The sequence below is a fragment of the Mirounga leonina genome, unplaced genomic scaffold (genome assembly GCF_011800145.1).
Source record: "Mirounga leonina isolate KUSES-001 unplaced genomic scaffold, KU_Mleo_1.0 Mir_115, whole genome shotgun sequence".
NCBI classification, from domain to species: domain Eukaryota; kingdom Metazoa; phylum Chordata; class Mammalia; order Carnivora; family Phocidae; genus Mirounga; species Mirounga leonina.
Window position 1 is genome coordinate 13,665,683 of NW_023270268.1, and position 23,506 is coordinate 13,689,188.

Here is a 23,506-nt window from a genome sequence, read left to right on the forward strand (position 1 = left end):
CTAAGCAAAGAGAGAGCCTAAAAACAACACAGACCAGAAAGGAACACAGACAATATAAAGTAACAGTCACCTTATAGGTAATACAATGGCACTAAATTCCTATCTTTCAATAGTTACCCTGAATGTAAATGGGCTAAATGCCCCAATCAAAAGACACAAGCTATCAGATTGGATAAAAGAATAAAGACTCATCAATATGCTGTCTGCAAGAGACTCATTTTAGACCCAAAGACACCCCAGATTGAAAGTGAAGGGGTGGAAAACCTTTTACCATGCTAATGGACACCAGAAGAAAGCTGGGGTGGCAATCCTTATATCAGACAAATTAGATTTTAAACCAAAGCCTATAATAAGAGATGAGGAAGGACACTATATCCTACTTAAAGGGTCTATCCCACAAGAAGATCTAACAATTGTAAATATGTATGCCCATGCCCCTAACATGGGAGCAGCCAATTAATAACAAAAGCAAAGAAACACATCAACAACAATATAATAATAGTGGGGGACTTTAACACCCCCCTCACTGAAATGGACAGATCAACTAAGCAAAAGATCAATAAGGAAATAAAGACTTTAAATGACACACTGGACCAGAGGGACTTCACAGATATATTCAGAACATTCCATCCCAAAGCAACAGAATACACATTCTTCTCTAGTACCCATGAAACATTCTCCAGAATAGATCACATCCTAGGTCACAAATCAGGTCTCAAATGGTACCAAAAGATTGGGATCATTCCCTGCCTATTTTCAGACCACAATGCTTTGAAACTAGAACTCAATCACAAGAGGAAAGTTGGAAAGACCTCAAATACATGGAGGCTAAAGAGCATCCTACTAAAGAATGAATGGGTCAACCAGGAAATTAAAGAAGAATTAAAAATTTCATGGAAACAAATGAGAATGAAAACACAACTGTTCAAAATCTTTGGGATGCAGCAAAGGCAGTCCTAAGAGGAAAGTATATAGCAATACAAGCCTTTCTCAAGAAACAAGAAAGGTCTCAAATACACAACCTAACCCTACACCTGAAGGCGCTGGAGAAAAACAGCAAATCAAGCCTAAACACAGCAGGAGAAGAGAAATAATAAAGATCAGAGCAGAAATTAAAGAAATAGAAACCAAAAGAACAGTAGAACAGATCAACAAAACTAGGAGCTGGTTCTTTAAAAGAATTAACAAGATTGATAAATCCCTGGCCAGACTTATCAAAAGAAAAGAGAAATGACCCAAATCAACAAAATCATGAATGAAAGAGGAGAGATCACAACCAACACCAAAAAAATACAAACAGTTATAAGAACATATTATGAGCACCTCTATGCCAGCAAATTAGATAATCTGGAAGAAATGGATGCATTCCTAGAGATGTATCAACTACCAAAACTACCTATAACCACTAAGGAAATTGAAGCAATAATCAAAAATCTCCCAACAAACAAGAGCCCAGGGCCAGATGGCTTCCCAGGGGAATTCTACCAAACATTTCAAGAATTAATACCTATTCTTCTGAAACTGTTCCAAAAAATAGAAATGGAAGGAAAACTTCCAAACTCATTTTATGAGGCCACCATTACCTTGATCCCAAAACCAGACAAAGACCCCCTCAAAAAGGAGAATTACAGACCAATATCCTTAATGAACATGGATGCAAAAGTTCTCACCAAAATACTAGCCAATAGGATCCAACAGTCCATTAAAAGGATTATTCACCACAACCAAGTGGGATTTATCCCTGGGCTGCAAGGTTGGTTCAACATCCACAAATCAATCAAGGTGATACAAAACATTAACAAAAAAAGAACAAGAATCATATGATCCTCTCAACAGATGCAGAAAAAGCATTTGACAAAGTACAGCATCCTTTCTTCATCAAAACTCTTCAGAGAATAGGGATAGAGAGTACATACCTCAGTATCATAAAAACCATCTATGAAAAACATACAGCAAATATCATTCTCAATGGGGAAAAACTGAGAGCTTTCTCCCTAAGGTCAGGAACGCGGCAGGGATGTCCACTATCACCACTGCTATTCAACATAGTATTAGAAGTCCTAGCCACAGCAATCAGACAACAAAAAGAAATCAAAGGCATCCAAATCAGCAAAGAAGAATCCAAACTCTCACTGTTTGCAGATGATATGATACTTTATGTGGAAAACCCCAAAGACTCCACCCGAAAACTGTTAGAACTCATACAGGAATTCAGTCAAGTGGCAGGATATAAAATCAATGCACAGAAATCAGTGGCATTCCTATACACCAACAACAAGACAGAAGAAAGAGAAATTAAGGAGTCGATCCCATTTACAATTGCACCCAAAACCATAAGATACCTAGGAATAAATCTAACCAAAAAAGCAAAGGATCTGTACTCAGAAAACTATAAAATACTCATGAAACAAATTGAGGAAGACACAAAGAAATGGAAAAATGTTCCATGTTCATGGATTGGAAGAACAAATATTGTGAAGATGTCAATGCTACCTAGAGCAATCTACACATTTAATACAATTCCCATCAAAATACCATCCACTTTTTTCAAAGAAATGGAACAAATAATCCTAAAATTTGTATGGAAGCAGTAAAGACCCCACGTAGCCAGAGGAATGTTAAAAAAGAAAAGCAAACCTGGCGGCATCACAATTCGGGGCTTTAAGCTCTATTACAAAGCTGTCATCATCAAGACAGTATGGTACTGGCACAAAAACAGACACATAGATCAATGGAACAGAATAGAGAGCCCAGAAATGGACCCTCAACTCTATGGTCAACTCATCTTTGACAAAGCAGGAAAGAATGTCCAATGGAAAAAAGACAGTCTCTTCAACAAATGGTGTTGGGAAAATTGAACAGCCACATGCAGAAGAATGAAACTGGACCATTTCCTTACACCACACACAAAAACAGACTCAAAATGGTTGAAAGACCTAAATGTGAGACAGTAGTCCATCAAAATCCTAAAGGAGAACACAGGCAGCAACCTCTTCGACCTCAGCCGCAGCAACTTCTTCCTAGAAACATCGCCAAAGGCAAGGGAAGCAAGGGCAAAAATGAACTACTGGGACTTCATCAAGATAAAAAGCTTTTGCACATCAAAAGAAACAGTCAACAAAATCAAAAGACAACAGAATGGGAGAAGATGTTTGCAAATGACATATCAGATAAAGGGCTAATATCCAAAATCTATAAAGAACTTACCAAACTCAACACCCAAAGAACAAATGATCCAATCAAGAAATGGGCAGAAGACATGAACAGACATTTCTGCAAGGAAGACATCCAAATAGCCAACAGACACATGAAAAACTGCTCAACATCGCTCGGCATCAAGGAAATCCAAATCAAAACCTCAATGAGATACCACCTCACACCAGCCAGAATGGCTAAAATTAACAAGTCAGGATACGACAGATGTTGGCAGGGATGCGGAGAAAGGGGAACCCTCCTACACTGTTGGTGGGAATGCAAGCTGGTACAGTCACTCTGGAAAACAGTATGGAGGTTCCTCAAAAAGTTGAAAATAGAGCTACCATATGATCCAGCAATTGCACTACTGGGTATTTACCCCAAAGATACAAATGTAGGGATCTGAAGGGGTACGTGCACTCTGATGTTTATAGCAGCAATGTCCACAATAACCAAACTATGGAAAGTGCCAAGATGTCCATCGACAGATGAATGGATAAAGAAGATGTGGTATATGTATACAATGGAATATTATGCAGCCATCAAAAGGAATGACATCTTGCCAGTTGCAATGACGTGGATGGAACTGGAGGGTATTATGCTGAGCGAAATAAGTCAATCAGAAAAAGACATGTATCATATGACCTCACTGATATGAGGAATTCTTAATCTCAGGAAACAAACTGAGGGTTGCTGGAGTGGGGGTGGGTGGTAGGGATGGTGTGGCTTGGTGATAGACATTGGGGAGAGCATGTGCTATGGTGAGCACTGGAATTGTGCAAGACTGTTGAATCACAGACCTGTACCTCTGAAACAAATAATGCAATATATGTTAAGAAAAAAAAAAAAGAAGAAGATAGTAGGATGGGAAGAATGAAGGGGTGGAATTCGGAGGGGGAGACGAACCATGAGAGACTATGGACTCTGAAAAACAAACTGAGGGTTCTAGAGGGGAGGAGGGTGGGAAGATGGGTTAGCCTGGTGATGGGTATAAAGAGGGCACATTCTTCATGGAGCACTGAGTGTTATGCACAAACAATGAATCATGGAACACTACATCAAAAACTGATGATGTAATGTATGGTGATTAACATAACAATAAAAAAGTAAAAAAAAAAAAAAGAATGCACAGAACATTCTCCAGGATAAATCATATGTTGGGTAACAAAATACACTGAAGCAAATTTAAGAAGACTGAAATCATACCAGGTACCTTTTCCAACCACAAAGTTATGAACATAAAAACCAGTAACAGGAGGAAAACTGGAAAATTCACAAATGTGTGAAAATTAAACATACAAAAACTTATTGGATGGAGCAAAAGCAGTTCTAAGAGACAAGTTTATAGTGATAAATGAATGTGTTAAGAAAAAAAACCTCAAATAAGCAACCTATCTTTACACCTCAGGGAACTAGAAAAAGTAGAACAAAATTATCCCAGAGTCAATACAAGTAAGGAAATAAAAAGAACAGCAGATAGATGAAATAGAGATCAGAAATACAATAGAAAATATCAACAATACTATAAGCTAGCTTTTTTGAAAATATAAACAAAATTGACAAACCTTTAGCTAGACTAAGAAAAAAAGAGAAGACTCAAATAATTAAAATCAGAAATGAAAGAGGGCACATCACACTTGATACCACAGAAACACAAAAGATCATAAGATACTACTATGAACAATTATATGCCAATAAATTGGATAACCTGGAATAAGTAGATAAATTCCTAGAAACAACCTGCCCAGATTGAATACTAAAAAATAGAAAATATGAACAGACCAATGGTAAAGGAAACTGAATCAGTAATCAAATACCTCACAACAAAGAAAAGTCCAGGGCCAGATGGTTCCCCTGGTGAATTCTATCAAACATTTAAAGAATTAATACCAATTCTTTTCAACTCTTTCAAAAATGTAGAGGAGGGGACACTTCTGAACTCATTTTACTAAGGCAGCATTACCCTGATATGAAGCCCAATAAGAATTCTATAAGTAGAAGAAAACTATTGGCCAGTAACCCTGATAAATATGGATGCAAAAATTCTCAATAAAATACTAGCAAACCAAATTGAACAGCACATTAAAAGAATTATACACCATAATCAAGTGGAACTTACCTCTGGTATGTAAGAATTGTTCAACACACACAATCAGTAAATGTGATACACCACATTCATAGAACAAAAGATAAAAATCACATTGTCTCTCAATAGATGCAGAGAAAGCATTTGGCAAAACACAACATCCTTTCATAATATAGTCCCTAAACAACATGGATATAGAAGGAATATTCCTCAACATAATGAAGGCCATAAATGAGAAGCTCACAGTTAATATCATACTCAATGGTGAAATGCTGAAAACTTTTCCTCTAAGATCAGGAACAAGACAAGAATGCCAATTCTCACAGCTTTTATTCAAAGTAATACTGGAATTTCTGTATAATAATAATAATGTATAATAATACTGTAATTAGGCAAGAAAAAGAATAAAAGGCATGTAAGGATGGAAAAGAAATAAGTAAAACTGTCTCTGTTTACAGATGATATAAAATATGATCTTACATAGAGACAATCCTAAGACTCCACTGAAAAACTATTCAAACTAATAAACAATTTCAGTAAAGTTGTAGGATACAAAATCAACATACAGAAATTAGCTTTTCTATACACTAACAAGGAGTTTTCTGAAAAATAAATAAGGGAAACAATTTCATTCAGAGTAGCATCAAAAAGAATAAAATACTTAGTAATAAATTTAACCTAAAAGATGAAAGATCTATGGACACTAAAAATTACAACTTTGATGAAAGAAATTGAAGCAAACCCAAATAAATAAAAAAGGTTTCCCATGTTCAAAAACTGACACAATTATGTTGTTAAAGTATCCACACTACCCAAAGCCACCAATAAATTCAATGCAATCCCCATCAAAATTTCAATGGTAATTTTCACAAAAATAGAAAAAAACAATCCAAGAATCATATGGAGCCACATAATACACTGAATAGTCAAAATAATCTTGAGAAAGAAAAACAAATCTGTAGGAATCACTCTTTCTGATTTTAACTATATTACAAAGTTATGATAATCAAATAGTATAGTATTGGCATCAAAATAAACGCATAAGTCAGTGAAATAGAATCTAGAGCTCACAAATAAACCCTAGCATTTACAGTCTGATAATCTTTAACAAGGAGCCAAGAATACTCATTGGAGAAAATATTATCTCTTCAATGAATGGTGTTGAGAATATTGGGTAATCACATGCAGAAGAATGAAATTGGGCTTCTATATTATATCACTCACAAAAACTAATTTGAAATGGATTAAAGACTTAAACATAAATCTAGAAACCATAAAACTCCTAGAAGAAAATATAAGGAAAAGCTCCTTGGCTCTGGTCTTGGCAACAATTTTTTTAATATGACACCAAAAGCATTAGGAACAAAAGCAAAAAGAAATAGATAGGACTACATCAAACTGAAAAAGCTTCCACACCACAAAGGAAACAACAAAATGAAAAGGCAATCTACAGAATGGGATAGTGGGTTGCAAATGTCATTTATCTAAAAAGGGGTTAATATCCAAAATATATAAGCACCTCCTGTGACTCAATAGCAAAAGAAATTTAAAAAATGGGTAGAAGAACTGAATAAACATGTTTTTCCAAAGAGAACATTAAAATGGCCAACAGATACATGAAAAGATGCTTGACATCACTAATTATCAGGAAAATGTAAATCAAAACCTCCATGAAATATTACCTCACACGTTAAAATGATTATCATCAAAAAGACAAGAGATAACAAGTGTTGGCGAGGATGTGGAGAAAAGGGAGTTCTTGTGCACTGTTGGTAGGAATGTAAATTGGTATAGCCACTATAGAAAACAGTATGGAAGTTCCTCAAAATATTAAAAAAATAGAACTATGATCCTGAAATCCCACTTCTGGGTATACATCCAAAGGAAATGAAGACAGGATGGCAAAGAAATATCTTCCCTTCCATGTTAATTGCAGCATTATTCACAATAGCCAAGATATAAAAACAACCTAAATGTCCATCTATGAATGAATGGATAAAGAAGATATGGTTTATATATACAACATAATATTATTCAGCTGTGAGAAGAAAGGAAATCCTGCCATTTGTGACAACATGGGCAGAACTTGAGGGCATTTTGCTAGGTAAAATAAGTCAGATGGAGAAAAACAAACACTGTGTGATATCATTTATATGTGGAATATTAAAAAGCTGAATTCACAGAAACACAGTGTAATGGTTGTCACGGGCTGGAGGCTGAGGGAAATGAGGAAATGTTGGTCAAAGGATACAAAATACCAGTTATCAGATGAGTAAGTTCTGGGAATCTAATGTAGAACATGGTGACTATAGTTAATAATACTGCATTATATACTTGAAAATTTCTCAGAAGGTAAATCTTAAATGGGTTCTCACCACAAAAAAAGAAGTGGTAATTATGTGAGGTGATCGTGGTGTTAACTAATCCTACTGTGATAATCATTTTGCAATATATTAAGTGTATCAAACCATTATATTTGTATACCTTAAAATGACACAATGCTTTATGTCAATTATATCTCAATAAAGCTGGGGGACAAAAAAGAAATCAAATATCCCAGCACCACTAAAAAGACTAGAGAGAAGCATTTGCAGTTTTACAATTTGCTTGCATAGAACAAGGCTTTGGAACCCAATCGACTTGGGTTCAAATCTAGCATCACTCTTGGCTACTATTGTGAACTTAGGTCATCCCGTTTCTTCACCTGTAAAGTGGGAATAATGCTATCTACCTCACAGGTAGATCCTAATAAGGATTAAATGGTATAATACTATAAACACTTAACTTGTTTACTAGCATAAAGCAGGTAGAGGGTATTATTCTAAGTGAAATAAATCAGGCAGAGAAAGACAAATACCGTATGATTTCACTTATATGTAAAATCAAACAGACAAACAAACAAAACAGCAGGCTCAAAAAAACAAAGAATAAACTGAGGACTGCCAGAGGGGAAGGAGCTAGAGGGATGGATAAAATGGGTGAAGGGCAGTGTGAGGTACAGGCTTCCAGTTATGGAAGGAATAAGCCATGGGGATGGAAGGTACAGCATGGGGAATATAGTCAATGGTATTGTAATAGTGTTGTCTGGTGATAGAAGGTAGCTACATGTGGGGTGAGCATAGCATAACATAAAGAGTTGTCCAAAAAAAAAAAAAAAGAGTTGCCGAATCACTATACTGTACACCTAAAACTAGTATAGCATTATATGTCAACTATACTTCTATTAAGAGAAAAAGAACTGTAATTTCCTTTACCCCATATAGCCTGTTGTCTGTTTCCTTGCCTCCTTTAGAATAGATACAGTTAAGGGACTTGAAGAGAGTCCCACAGCATACCAGTGGTAAATGCGGAAACAAGGTAGATCACATGCCTCAGTATTTAGCAGATTTCTCCATGCTGGGATGTTAAACTACTAAGAATAAATATTTAACACATAATTCTAACACTACGATTCATACAATAATTTTCTTTAAGGCACACTACAAAAAGCATACAGAAATCATTCAGAGTTGGCCCCACAATATTTTCACATGGTAGGATAACGGTAAGACACTCCTGGCCCTTTCCTTACTTGTTCACTTACATAATACTCCCAGATGAGAGGAGTAAGGATTTACCTGACTGGTGAGTTTAAGAGCAAGAACTCAGTAAGGATGACTCATTTGCTCCCTCCCTTCTCCTTGCAATCCAGCAGACAACACATTCACTGTCTTCTTCTAGGTCTAGTGATACAACACACCTTTAGACCTTTTCAGGGAGGCCCATACTTCTCTGGCACTTGCTGTGACTGGATGGCTAAATCTAAATTGGGCATCCAATATTTAAAGACTCATTTTCTTCATAAACCTAAGCCATATTTTCCTAATATGGTACTACCAGTAATTGAATCAAGAGTTTCGTTTTGTTTTGTTGTCTTAATTTGATGTTCTTTTATTTTGTTCAATGGGATCAGAATCTACTTGGGACAAAGTGATGCTTTGAATTAGGTCTCTTCAGTCCACAACAATGGTGACCGGAGACAGGATCTTTTCCTTCCAACTTTAAGAACAAATGATTAAAGCCATGAATGGAGATTGTTCATTATTACTTCTTAACAGTATATCAAGAAATGAGCCATTGACTGAGATCAGCCTGTGGACACATTCTTTTCAGAGAGGTCAGTTGAAAGAGTTGGTATTTCTTGCAAATTGAGGAGAACTTGTAGTCCACAGACATCCTGCAGTAAAAAAGTATCTGGACACCTGGTAGAGACCTCGATTTACAACACAAATTAAGGTAAAATTTTTCATTGATTTGTGTTTTTGTCAGATGCTAGGAAATCAGGAAATTCAATTAGAGCACATACTCACCATTTCACCCAAGAGAACATAGTGGAGTCCATGCAAAAGCACAGGGTAGCCCCCACAACCTGATTATGTAAATCATTTTGTAGAAGCTAATACAAATATTTAACTTCAGAGGATTCTGCTTCAAAAACTTCAAATAATTAACAAATAGGATTAAGATCAACTCTGACAATTTCAATATTGGGTTTTGTATCCCTGCATTCAGCATCAGGATAAAAAAAAAAAAAAAAAATGAGGCAAGTTGCCATAGCTAACCAAGCAGACACTCACAAATATTTTACAGACTTGTGAAAGACCAACCACTAGTATTTCTTTTACTGACAACTTCAAAAGTTTCCATCATGAGGAAACTAATACTTGGTGTTTGTGAGAGATGTTCATCTGTTGGAAATGTCTTTCACAAGAACATGTGACACAAAGATTCATTTTGGAAATGACACAGAGCAAGGTTTTCATTACATGGCATCAGTCATCCAAGAGTAATGAACTGTGTTAAAACCAACACTGGACTGCCATTCTTTGGAATTACAGTTATTTAGAGAACATTTCATAACAGTGGTGTAGGATATCTTGTCATAGATGTAAAGAGATCATCTCTTTAGATCCAACAGTACAACAGAACAACACAATTTGAAGAAGTTAAGTACTAGAAGAAAATATTTACTGACTCAATTAGAATTTGGTTCATATGAAAACATATCTTCTGAGAAATGCACCATTATGATAGATTGAAACCAGAGAACTCCCACAAAAAATAGAGGAGGAAGCTTCAGTTTGTTTCCCAAGATTAAGAATTCCTCGTATCAGTGAGGTCATATGATACATGTCTTTCTCTGATTGACTTATTTCGCTCAGCATAACACCCTCCAGTTCCATTCACGTCGTTGTAAATGGCAAGATCTCGTTCTTTTTTGATGGCTACATAATATTCCATTATCTATCTATCTATCTATCTATCTATCTATCTATCTATCTATCTATATCTATATATATCTGGAACCATGAGAGACAATGGACTCTGAAAAACAAACTGAGGGTTCTAGAGCAGAGTGGGGTGGGAGGATGGGTTAGCTTGGTGATGGGTATTAAAGAGGGCACGCTCTTCATGGAGCACTGGGTGTTACACACAAACAATGAATCATGGAACACTACATCAAAACCTAATGATGTAATGTATGGTGATTAATATAACAATAAAAAATTTTTAAAAAATAAAGGAGGAAGTGATGGTGGGGTATCCATCTCTTCCATTATTAAGAAGGTGTGGGATAGAGATGATAACAAAGCCCAGACGTGTTAGCTCACTAAAAAGTCTGCTCTATTTTGAATTACTATAGAAAATTTTTTCATAACAATCTCTTGTTATGAGATTATACTGTAATTTACTCTCCTCATTTCTTTTTGATCTCTGTTCAAATATTACCTCATCAGAGAGACTCTCCCTGACCACTCTATCTAAAATGCATCTCAGCCCAAACTTCAACCACTATCTTCCTCTCCTATATATTTACTATCTTAACCACTTTTACTTGTCTTAGAGCCACTTCTTACTAATATATTGTATTTCTGTGTTTATTTTCTGCCTTCCACCAGAAGAATGTAATTTTCATAAAACTGGTTTAATGCTATGTCTTTAGCATGTAGAGCAATCTTGATACATAGTAGGTGTTCAACATAAATGTGCTGAAAAACTAAGAGAATGAAAGAGATTTCTACCTAAATGTTAAGCTATACCTCTTATCCCCCTGAGAAACATTTTTTGATATGGACAAATGATAGCACATAGGCTTCTCTGATCCTTTGATTTTGTTGAAAACAAAACAAAACAAAACAAAAACAAAAACACTTGGACATTATTTTTAGGATATTAGCATTCCCAGACAGATCTTGCCCATCATTATATTAAGTATTGATTGAGTTTCCCACCCAGTCTCAGGAGTATCACCTCTATTGCCTACTGAACTTGCCTTTGAACAACGCCTCTCTCCTTCTTACATAAGAGCCTTTGAGAAGCTTCCTTGTTTGGCTGAATTACCAGTAGGCCTGACCCCACTGAGTGACCCATGGACATCAAATAACCTGCATACTCTCATATACCTAGGGATGTAAAAGCAGAGACTATTAGTAGGGCCTTAGATGATAGGAGTCTGGCTGATGAAGTCCAGTATATGCCTGTGCATTCAGAAGAGCTGCTTTGGTTGATAACAAGCCACATCATGAGGCTAGTGGTTAAACTTTAAAAAATTTTTCAAGAATATTCTATAAAGTTGGCCTTCCTTCAATAAAATTCTTCTACTAGACTATAAACAGGGTTAGGTACTAACCACTAGGGTAATGTATTTTTAAATTAAGTTTATACATATACATATTTTAATTTACAGAATTTATTTTCCTCTACTCATTGATTTTTCATTTTTTATCTCTTCTGATCTTGAGGGAAAAAAATCATTCATTTTTTTTTCCCTTAAAGATAACTACTCTTCAGATCTTTGATTTATGGAAGAGAATTCCTTTCCTCCGGTCCCAATCTGGTTCTCTGCCATAGTTGTCATGGGATTTTTGTACTATCCCTGATGTGCTTGACATTCTCTTGGACACTTGTTCTCTTTTGCAATTGTTTAACTTCGATTTATTCATATCCCACAGTGAGGTGAATCACCTTTGGTGATTGGAATAGCATCACTAACAGTAGACCTGAAAAAGCCTTTTGTAAGGACCCTGAGGAGCAGGTGACTTTTTGTGGACTTTTCATCTAGAAAGAGATGTGCTCTGTTTACTTGTGTTTAGAACTGACCGATAGAAAATAAGAAAGAGGCCTGCTAAACGTGAGATAACTCAAGGCTTGGCTGGTAATAATTGCTAACATCCAATATGTACAGCCATTCCAAAACCTCCAAATTTACATTCAAGAAAACTGTTTCTAAAGCTGTACAGCCTTTCAGTGAGGCCTCGGTGAGGCCATGGGGAATAATGGGCAAGAAAGTCCTCTCTAGAAGGCAGACAGGGATTATATGACTGGCTAACCAATGAACTTACTGCACTGACAAAGCTAGAATTCTATTCCTGCCCCCAGGTTTTGGTATGTACTGGCAACTGGTGATTTCTGCTTGTTTCCCATTCTCTCTGTTCCTGAACGGTGGTCTTCCTTTAGTTCATGTATCCTATTTTTTCTCTACTGTTCTGTACTGTGGGAGTTGGGACAGATAACTCATCTTTTTTTTTTTTTGGATAACTCATCTTTTAAGCTCATGAGTGCTAAGCCATGAGGAACAGCCATGTCTGAGCCTGTTGGGGATGATGGCATCCCCCGATGTGATCATAGGATAAGGCTTTGAAGTAGGCCCCTTTGGGGAAGGATGAATGCATGCCACCCAAAATGTATAAATGGGAAGAATGGTGTAATGAATGTTGGACAGCCAAACAGATGAACTATTCTTAATTTTCTTTACTAGAGGCGAGGGAGCTAAATTATTCATAATCCCAGGCTCTTTTGCAGCTAAGGGGGAAACCATACGACTCAGTTTGGGCCATTATGATGTAAACACTTGGGTCTAAGTTAGTATTCTGGGAAAGCTTTTAAAAGGACAGAATCAGCCAGAATGATCCATCAGCTTCAGCTGCAGCTTCAAGTCCCTTTGTCCTTTTGTTTTTCCTGGCTAAGATGGCGATATCATATCTAGGCCTTAGAAACAACATAAATGTATAGATGAAAGCCACCCACAGAGAATGGCAGAGAAGTCTTGATCCTCAAGAGCATGCATGCCGAAGCATTTGCCCTTCACTGCCTATTTACAGCCTTCTTATTAATAAGAAAATAAACACCTACAAGGTGAAGCTATTCTTAGCTGTTTTTTCCTCAGCTCTTTTTTTTTTTATGCTTACAGAGACACATTCCTTAGCCAATGATTTTCTAAATACTTTGAGGTTGGCAAGAACCATAACAGCCAATATTCTTAATCCAGAGCAATCCAGTAGCAATCCCAGGAGACAGCTAGATGTAAATATTCAGAATAAGAGAAGTTTTTTTTCAACTTGATTCTCCAACACCAAGCACAGTGCCTGACACTTAGTAGGTAATAAAAATGTTTGTTGATATCATGTATTATACTTCTCAAGAGACTGTTTCATAATGACATACCACTAAAGCAAACGTTAGAATTTATAGAAGGTTCAGTAACAAATTTGAGTTTAATGAATAACAACATTCATTGAGGGCGCCTGGGTGGCTCAGTCGTTAAGTGTCTGCCTTCGGCTCGGGTCATGATCCCAGGGTCCTGGGATCGAGCCCCACATCGGGCTCCCTGCTCTGCGGGAAGCCTGCTTCTCCCTCTCCCACTCCCCCTGCTTGTGTTCCTGCTCTCGCTATCTTTCTCTCTGTCAAATAAATAAATAAAATCTTTAAAAAAAAAATTCATTGAATAATTAACATTTATTGAATTTTTAGTATAACCTAAGCACCATGCTAAATTCTTTGTGTATTTTTTTAAATTAATTCTGACAGACATCCTTAGTCCCATAACCTGAATATTATTATTAGAGAGTTTAAGAGATATTTAAATAACTTAGCCAAGGCCACACATCCAGGTGGTATCAGAGCCAAAATTCAAGGCCAAGTTTCTTTCTCTCCAAACCTATGCTCTTAACCACTCTGTATTACTAAAATATTCTAAATCTGCTCTCCTCAAAGAAACATTTCCTTTGATCCCTAAAAACTCTTTTTGACAGAACAGCAAGTATACAGAAAATGTTAGTCTGTGTTAATGGTTATACATTATTAATCAATTACCACTTACTGGATGATTTATTGTTTGATTCCTCTTAGTTGACAAATCAGTTGAATTTTTCATATGCACACATTGGAATAAGTTAGCTAGAGCGATTCCCTTGGAGAGCTTCATGTTCATTTCGGGTTGCTACTGGGAACCTAGATTATTTGTCTCATTTTTGCTTTAAAATCCTGGAGTCTTTAAAATGTAGCCCCACAACCTGCATCATAGGATATTGATAAGAACAAGGATACAGGAGGCAATTCAGTAGATACTTAAATGGCAAAAAATATAGTGCAAGTTTCACACACCCTGCAGATTGCAGGTTTATATGATAATAAATTATAGTTATCACGAGGACAAAGGGAAAAGAAGGCCACGGAATCCAATAGCTCAGTGAGAAATCTGCTAATACAGGTGGTCAAGCTTGCTCCATTTCATCATCAAAGGGAGGCTATTTATTTGCTTCTGGGTAGTTAAATTACAGAGTCATTTACTGCTGAAAGTTTTCTAGTACGCAGAAGCGGATCTAAAGCTCTGGGCTTTAGATTCAAAGTCTGTGAGAAAAAAAGAGGAATAAGAATTTACTCCACAGACAGCATAATTGATAAGGTAGAAATCTTTCAGCAACTCTAGAAATAAATTAAGTGCCTTTAAACATTTCAATTGGAATCTCCTTACATTGTACATTGTGCAGTGTTGGGCATGCACTAAGGATAAAAATGCTGGCTATAATGAATAACAGTTTTTAGATGCTCTTCAAAATATATTCATTTTGATAGCCTCCTATTTAGGTGAGAGGTCAGTGATTGGTGTACATGTGTAAGCGCGCGCGTGCGTGTGTGTGTGTGTGTGTACACGAGACAGAGTGAGATGGACAGAGTTTCCTTGTGTACCAGAATGCTCAGAGACAGAGAAAAAACAGTCATAATGCCTCCTCAGTAGTTATAAAATCAATGCCAACTTTCTTTGCTTGTTATGCAAGGTGATAGTGATTTTAACCCAACGAGTAAAACTACACATATATTTTTTTTTCTCATAACATTTGAAAAAGTGGAGGTTGCACACCCTGTGTTCATTATTTCTAAACTGCCACAACCTAGCAATTTCTAAAACTTGTTAGTCCATCAATAAAATAAATCAAAGATATTCCAATAATAATTTTTTCATAAGCATTTTTATGATGATTTTCTTGTCAGTTGCCTTTAAGTCCAATTTTAAGTTTTATGCTTTGCATATACTGAGCAACTATATTTTACCACTTGTTTCCTGGGTATAAGTGCTTGCTTAAGTTGCCAGGTAACTTGACTCTTTTGCCAAGTAACCTTTAAACTAAGACATGCATGTAATTAATTACAAATATTAACTTCATCCCTCTCATTTCATGACCAAATTCGAAGCTTCCAGGCACAGTCTTGATGAGGAATGCATTACACAGCTGAAAGAATTCAAATTCTAATTTATATAGCCTCAAAAAACAACTAATGTATCATAAAGGGCAATGAGTTCACCAAAGTAATCTTTGTGGGAAGTGACCCACAGCCAAAGATTAACAGATATGAGTGGTATCAGCTTGCTAAAAGACATCGGAAGATGAAGAAAACCAAATATCCTACCTCTGGTTATCTCAGGTTGAAACTGGAAAATATTATCAGGGAATGTTTGCAACCATAACAAAATCCAAATGACTGAAAATTTGATGACTTGGTCATTATATCACTCAGTTCTTAGGGTATTCGAATAGTTAAGGGTAAAGGTATACATGAAGATGGCCCAAATACATTAGGTCTGAATTTCAAGATCTGTTCGCTCCTCTTTCTAACTTTTGAGACTCCAGAGACAAATAAATTCAGTAATAGTAATCATAAAATTATTTAAAAATATATTTGCAAAATGATCATTAACTTAAAGCAGATATGTATCAAGCATCTATATGCTATAAATGATTTTCTTAAACTTTTTATTTTGAAATAATCATAGATTTACCTCAAGTTGCAAAGATAGTATAGAGAGATCCCATGCAGCCTTCACCCAGTTTCCTCAAATTTTACATCTTACATAATTAGAGTAAAATATCAAAACCAGGAAGTTGATATTGATCTGCATGTATAGTTCTACCCCATTTTATCACATGTGTAGATTCTTGTAATACCACTGCAATCAGAATTCAAAACTATTTAAAATGCTCTTATTTATTTTCTTGAATATAAAAATGCATTATGATTTCAGATAGAAAGCTCCAGACTACTTGTTCTACATATCAACAAATGAGTATTGAAAGTTATTAATATCAAGGTGATTATCACCTAGTAAAACTATATAGAAAGGCCAAAGTGAAATTCTAGCAATGCAGACAATGTGTGCTTTGGTTAAACTCATTTCCCTGCAAAAAATCAGATAACCTCATTATTCAGCCATCCGCTACCCCCAACATGAGAGTGAACAGTTTTTTAGCACAGTTACCAATGACAACTTACTGAGAATCATACTACTCCCAGTTTACTGCTGAAAGCCCTAGACACACACACACACACACACACACACACACACACACTTTTTTCAGGCAAAACAGAGCACTTCACAAGTGCCCTTAAAGCGCTAATGAGTTCCCCATAACAAAAGAGCATATTAATAAACACACACAAAGAAACAACGAAATAAACCAGCCAAGTTTTTCCAAGCCAAAGCTAATATAAGGTTTCTGGTCTTCCCTAACAAGTAAATGTATTTCAAATCTTGCAAACTCCAATTCTGATTCAGCTCACGGTAATGGAGAAATATACCATCACAAAAGAAAAAAACAGTCTAAACCCCAGTCTTACCTTGGCCATCTGTGCCTGCACGCCGTTTGCCTTGAGAGATGCTACTGCCTTCTGTGCAGCTGCAGGGCTGTCAAAATCTACAAAACCGTAACCTGTGAAAACACAAAAGCCCCTGTTAGTACCGCATCTCTATCCCACTGGTGGAAGGTGTGTTTGCGGTCACCCTGGCATTCATAACTCTTGGAGTAACCATGAAGGCTCTCAACCGATTGGCCTTAACATGTCAGGAAAGATACCACAATATCATTAAACATAAAATTGTAATTCCCTTATTTTCTGGAGATGGCTCTGGAGATTGGGTATGTAGTCAGTGATCTGATTTGGGCTAATTGGATGAGTAAGGTAATACATTATTTAACCAGGTTCCTCTTTCTTCAGTGAATTTGCTGCCAAAATGAGGAGAGCAAAACGCTGAAAAATATAGAAAAGTCTATGTCTATAGTGACTTCTCAAAACCTCAAAAAAGCTGATGTTACTAAAAGCCTTGATAGAACTTAAACTTATCGCCAACAACCTCTGCAGGGCCTAGAACACAGTACACATCTGATATACAAATGTATGTTGACTGTGTGAATGAATAAAGGTTGTGAATGAGAGTTAGGGTCTGAACCTAGTTCTCGTTGATACCTAAGCCCATGCAAATGCACCATAGGACCTTGTCTCACTCAGTGATAACGTCTTAGATAAATTATAGAACTCTTAAGTGATACATGTGATAGAGTAATTAAATAGATAAATATTCACAGCTTCTTTTAAAAATAACAAAAGTAGACCCTTGTCACTTGTTACTTGAGTATAATCTGAAAAAGGCACAGCGGGAGTTCTCTACACTGTTCTCTGTCCTTGTGCCTGTGTGAGCGTGAATACAGAGTAAGTCTAGAGAAATAGCTAGAGTCAATGAAGCGGAATCGGTGGAAAGGGGATTCGGCAGGCCCATAAACTAGCTGATCTTAGTCCAGGGCTTAGCCTCACTGTAATGTCAGCTGCCAAGAATATTTCAAAATAAAAAAGCTCAAGAATGAGTACGAGGGCAGCTTTGTGTGGCATGTCTAAGAAGCCCATCATAGATATCCTCTCCTCATCTGTCAGGCAGGGATCTACTCCGCACTCTCATCCTTATTCCTCAGAAGTTTGGAGGCGAGCTACCAAAGCAAACCTACCAACCATGCTCTATGACCTACCCCCCCGTAATCAAAGAAGAGCACGAGGGAATTCAATTACCAAGTTGTTTCTTTTAATTAACTTTTTAATTTTCTCCCTTCGAATCCCTTCTTCTTTTTCTCTCTCCCAGCATGTTATCCTAAAATGAACTTGTTACACAGCAGTGTACCATAAAATGCTCTTGAAAAGCTGGGCAGAGAAGCTGTGAGGTTTGTGTTTCTCATCCAAAGGGAAGCCTCCTCTGTAAGTCCCGCTAATTCTTCTCTTCCCACATAATTCAAACTATGTGAGTAATAGGAGTATTACCACCCACTAAGATGAGTCAGGGGAAATAAAAGCAGAAAGAGAAAGGGGGAAAAGAACAAAATAAGTCAAGACGTAGAGTCAGGGGGAACAGAAAATAAAACTAAAATGGAGACATTATCTCCTTTGTACCACGTACTGTGCTGGGTGGCTGACATGTTGATCCCTGGGGGAATGATGATGTCAGGTCTTACTGGCCTCGTGCCTGCCCATTCATGGATATGTGAAGAAACAGAGCCTCAAGCAAGGTGGCACAACTAGCCCCTAAATTGCAAGCTGCTTAATTGGCGGGTCCAGGATTTGAAGTAAAGCCCTCATAAGCCCTTTCCAAATGCACCACACAACGAACTACTTTTTAACCACACTTTGCAAACTCTTTTGAGTAGATCCTGAAGCCCACCAGGGAGAGGACACAGTTCTCGAAAATTCCTTGATTTTGAAGTCAGGACATAGAAAAAAACACTTCCACAAACGGATTCAGTGCAGTTCACTCAGTCAGTACATTTATTAACGGAGCGGTTGAATTCTCAGTAGAACTGGCTAAGTGAGGTTTGACAAGGTGTCTCCTCCCACCTCATGCTTTGGTCAATCATCCTCATCCATTCACATGCTCATTTTTTCATTCAGTAAAGAAATTCTATTTCAGGCAACTTTGCCAGGCACATGGTATATAGGAGTTAAAAAGAACAGTCCTGGGGCACCTGGGTGGCTCAGTCGGTTAACTGTCTGCCTTTGGCTCACGTCATGATCGCAGGGTCCTGGGATCGAGCCCCATGTCGGGCTCCCTGTTCCCAAGGAAACTGCTTCTCCCTCTCCTCTCTGCTTGTGCTCTCTCTCTCTCTCTCAAATAAATAAAACCTTAAAAAAGAAAAGAATAGTCCCACTTCCCACACTTAAGCATTTTTAGAGTTGAGTTGAGAGATATAAACAAATGACATAAAACAAATAACCATATAATGAATCTATAATTAGGTGCTTGAAAGAAAACAAAAGCATGTAATATAGAATCTAACAATGGAGTGCTCATTATTGAAAGTTAAGGAAGCAGTGGCATGAAATGATTTGCATTTCTTAAAATATCCCTCCAACTGGCTTCCACAGAAGATTGAATGGTTGTGGAGAAGGTGGGCAGCAAGAGTGGAATCAGGAGAAGATTTGGGGGCTATTAGAGCAATCTGGACAAATGGTGGCTGGTGATAAAATGGTGGGGATGAAGTGGAGGATTTGAATTATATTTTAGAGGCAGAATTATCAGGACTTGATGATGGATCGACTAGCTTGGGAGTAAGGGAGATACAGACGACAAGGCTTACTACTGATTTTTCAGCAGAAGCCACAGGGTGGGTAGAGATGTGATTTACTGAAGTGGGGAGTCTGGAGGAGGATCCAACAGGGGAGAGGGAAAATTAAAATATCGGTTGAGTCAGAAATGCCTGTGAGACATCTAAGTAAAAATGTCAAGGAGCAATTGGATGTATTAGGCTGGTGCTCAGAAAAGAGGCTAGGATTGGAAATATAAATTAGGAGGTCAACAACATAAAGATGTGATTTACAGAGACGGAAATAGACAAAAATGCCTAGTGTAAGTAGAAACCAAGGGCCCAGGTTTGGAGCTTGAACAACTTCAGCATTTAGGTGACAGGTAATAACAGGAGATTGCAAAGGAGGCTGCAGGAGAATCAGAGAGGAAGAGGGACTGAAAAGGGAATAGGATGTCTCAAAGCCAAGGGAAGAAGGTGTTCCAAGAAAGACAGAGAAATCAACTGTCACGTGCCATGGACAGTGTGAGCAAGATGAGAGCTGCAAATGTCCAGTGTGCTTAGGAACTTGGGTGTCATGATCATGATTTGCTTCAGGCCAAGTGGTGGGGATTGAAGCCTGCTGGACTAGTTGAAGAGTGAGAGAAAGAGGAGGAGGTCGAGAGAGTGCTTGCAGTTCTCCTTGCTGTTATCTTGCTGGGAAGAATTAAGAGACAGGTCCGCTAGAGGGGTAATACGAGGTCAAACGAGTTGTTTTGGTTTGTTTTAAGATAGGAGATACCACGGTTCTTAACCTTAGCTGTACACTAGAATCACCTGGGGAGCTTAAAAAAGAAATACCAGTGTCCATTTCTCACCCCCAGGAAAGTAAATCAGTATCTTTAGTAATGTGCCCAGGTGTTTACACACACATACATACACAACTGAGTGCGTGTGTGTGTGTGTGTACATGTATGTTCCTCAGCTGATTTCAATGGGAAGCCAGGGAACTACAGAGGATTCATTCAAGTTATTCAACAAATGTTTATTTGTTGCACCCACTATGGGACTGTTCTTGGCAATTTCAAATAGGAATAGGAATGATCAAGCAGAAAGCAAGAGATCAAAACTTCAGGAGGGCAAGGGGATAATTTATAGAATAATGTTCCTGAAAAGTGAAGGAGTGAGAGAATGTGGAACTCATATGCAGTGCTGCCCTTACTAAAAGAGGGATCCTTCCCTTAGCTGATTTCAACTTGACGGCAGAAAAAGAAAAAAGATCACTCTTGGTTAATGAGTGTTATTTATTCGTATGTACCTGGATGTTGGGACTGTACTTAACACATAGCCTGTGCTTAATAAATATTTGTCAAATTAATTAAAGGCATGTTTAAAAGGTGCTAATACTTCACAGACCAGAGTGGGAATTAACTGATTAAAACGTCTATTAATATATTTTGACTATAAAGAACAATATAAATGCCAAACGGTCCCCGTCTGGCTCCGCCATGCTGCCACCCAGCCAGGCGGTCCCCGATTTCAGGACTGCCTCTATTCCAACATGGCTTCTTCTCTGGCTCCCTCCCTTTCCTTCAACCCCCACACATTACACAGGATATTACAAAATCACAATGCTGATCTCCAGGGCTGAACTTCAGTCCAGACAGAAGAAATCTCTGTGAGGGAATGAGACACCTGAGCTTTCTCTGAATCAGGGAGGGAACGGATGAACTTTGAGAAGAGTGTATTTCTAGAGCCATCAGGCCAGCAAGGAGAGGGGTGCCTCTGTACAAAAATATCTCTTCTACAGAAGACTCCACCGCAACAGGGGTGCTCAGATCTCCTGACACAAAGTTACAAATGAAGAATAAGCCACCAGATATGAAATATTTCACCAGGCTATGTGTTTTCCATGCATATTTCACTAATTAAAATGAAAGTGCAGAGGTAAAAATGTCTCAAGCAGTCCCGAAAAACACTCTGACTGTAGAAATGCACGTTGCATTCCTGAGTTTTATGTGACGGTATACACTACACGCAACCAGAAGAACAAAACGAAATGCAAAGCCGCTCTGAAAGAATAATGATGCATTTATTACCAAATAAAGTGACTTCAATTTGGTTTCAATTTGTTTCCTTAATGAAAGAGAATCAAGTCTGGGTACAGGAACCTCTGCACCTACATCTGGAGAGGGGCAGGGTAGGGAGATTAGTTCAGCTCCAGCTAATAATGCTTTATGGTCACTGCTAAAATCCTCCCTAAAACACTGGTGAAGGGAAACCGTCGCAAACACAAGCCCAAGTGACTGGACGCACACCAGTCTCACTCCCTCAATTACATAATTAAGCTTGGCAGCAGGTTCAAATGAATTAAACCTGAATGTCACTGTTTTCTCCACACACCCCTGTCCTTGTTTTTCTTCCTTGTCAGGGGGAGAAGGCCAGCGGTTCTGCAATTAGCGGGAAGCAGAGCAGTGAGAAAGAACCAACTCCACGCTAATTAGGTCATTCGCCAAATGCACTCATTCCATTGGCAGATATAATCAATGCTTTCCTGAAATGCCTAAAACTTGGTGTGTTAATTTAAAGCTTTGCTATTTTTATTGCACCACAAGCATGGTGACTTTATAGAAAAAATACACACACACACACACACACAGAAATTGTTACCGAGTTCTACAAACAATGGATTGGCCCAGTGGGTTGCATTTGTAGGCAACTTCTCTGCGACCTTTGCCATTCAACTGGACCACTGTGTGACAATCCATTTGCGTTTTGTTAAAAGTCTCTTTGCCACCTTCACCAGCCTAGCTTGTACTCCTCTGTTGCTGCTCGCTTTTCAAATTTTCTATTTAAACTGCTTACCCGTTTACCAACATTGGGATTTCTACGGGGGGCAGCAGAGAGACATTAAAGCCAGAACTCCTAGTTCGGATTTGTGGTGGCATCTAGTCAGTGGAGGGAGACTTGCTCTCAGAGTGAACTGCACACTAAATCTCACAACATTTGCGTTGCTCTTCTTCTTCAGAATGGCTGTCATAAGCCCACTTGAAACACAGATGGCTTGATGTAACACCCAACTTCTTTCAAAGACGATCCAGCTGTGAGTCAAATGCGATTTTTAAACAGAATAAGCGAACACTTTGTCTGGGAATTACACGTTCAACTGAAATTCTACTCAAATTGAACAGTTGAAGATGTTTAAGAATTGCCCTCCCATCAATCCCCCCTCCTTCTGTTTCGGCTTAATGATATTCTGTGGCTCTCATCTGAGCACAGAGCAGAAAACCAGAGCTTGAGGGAGGGAAGGTGACCTGGCAGAAGGGAGGAGTGGTTTGCAGGCTTCCTACAGGTCCGGTGGAGTCCAGGCTGCCTCCTTGCCTTGCATTTCGGCTAATTTCTCTCGCATCGCGAAAATGTTGAGTGATTGCTGAATGTCTTTTTCTTATTATTGCATTTCCTAATTCTCTGCATTATGTGATCAAAGAAGGTGGTTGCACGTAGCACTGATAAATTCTTCACCCCTTGTATATCTATAAAACCAAACTAACCAGAAATCCCAGTCATGACTTCAGTATCTTCTTTGCGG

At 37.8% G+C, this 23,506-nt stretch overlaps 1 protein-coding gene across 13 annotated transcripts in view; it reads right to left on the minus strand.

The window, feature by feature from the left end:
- RBMS3 (RNA binding motif single stranded interacting protein 3) overlaps window positions 1-23,506 on the minus strand; it is a 739,797-nt gene that overhangs the window by 429,752 nt on the left and 286,539 nt on the right. For all 13 annotated transcript variants that reach the window (XM_034993359.1, XM_034993406.1, XM_034993350.1 and 10 more), the window contains exon 4: window positions 17,216-17,307. In XM_034993359.1, coding sequence (XP_034849250.1) covers window positions 17,216-17,307 — 92 coding nt within the window. The remainder of the gene's footprint in view (window positions 1-17,215; window positions 17,308-23,506) is intronic.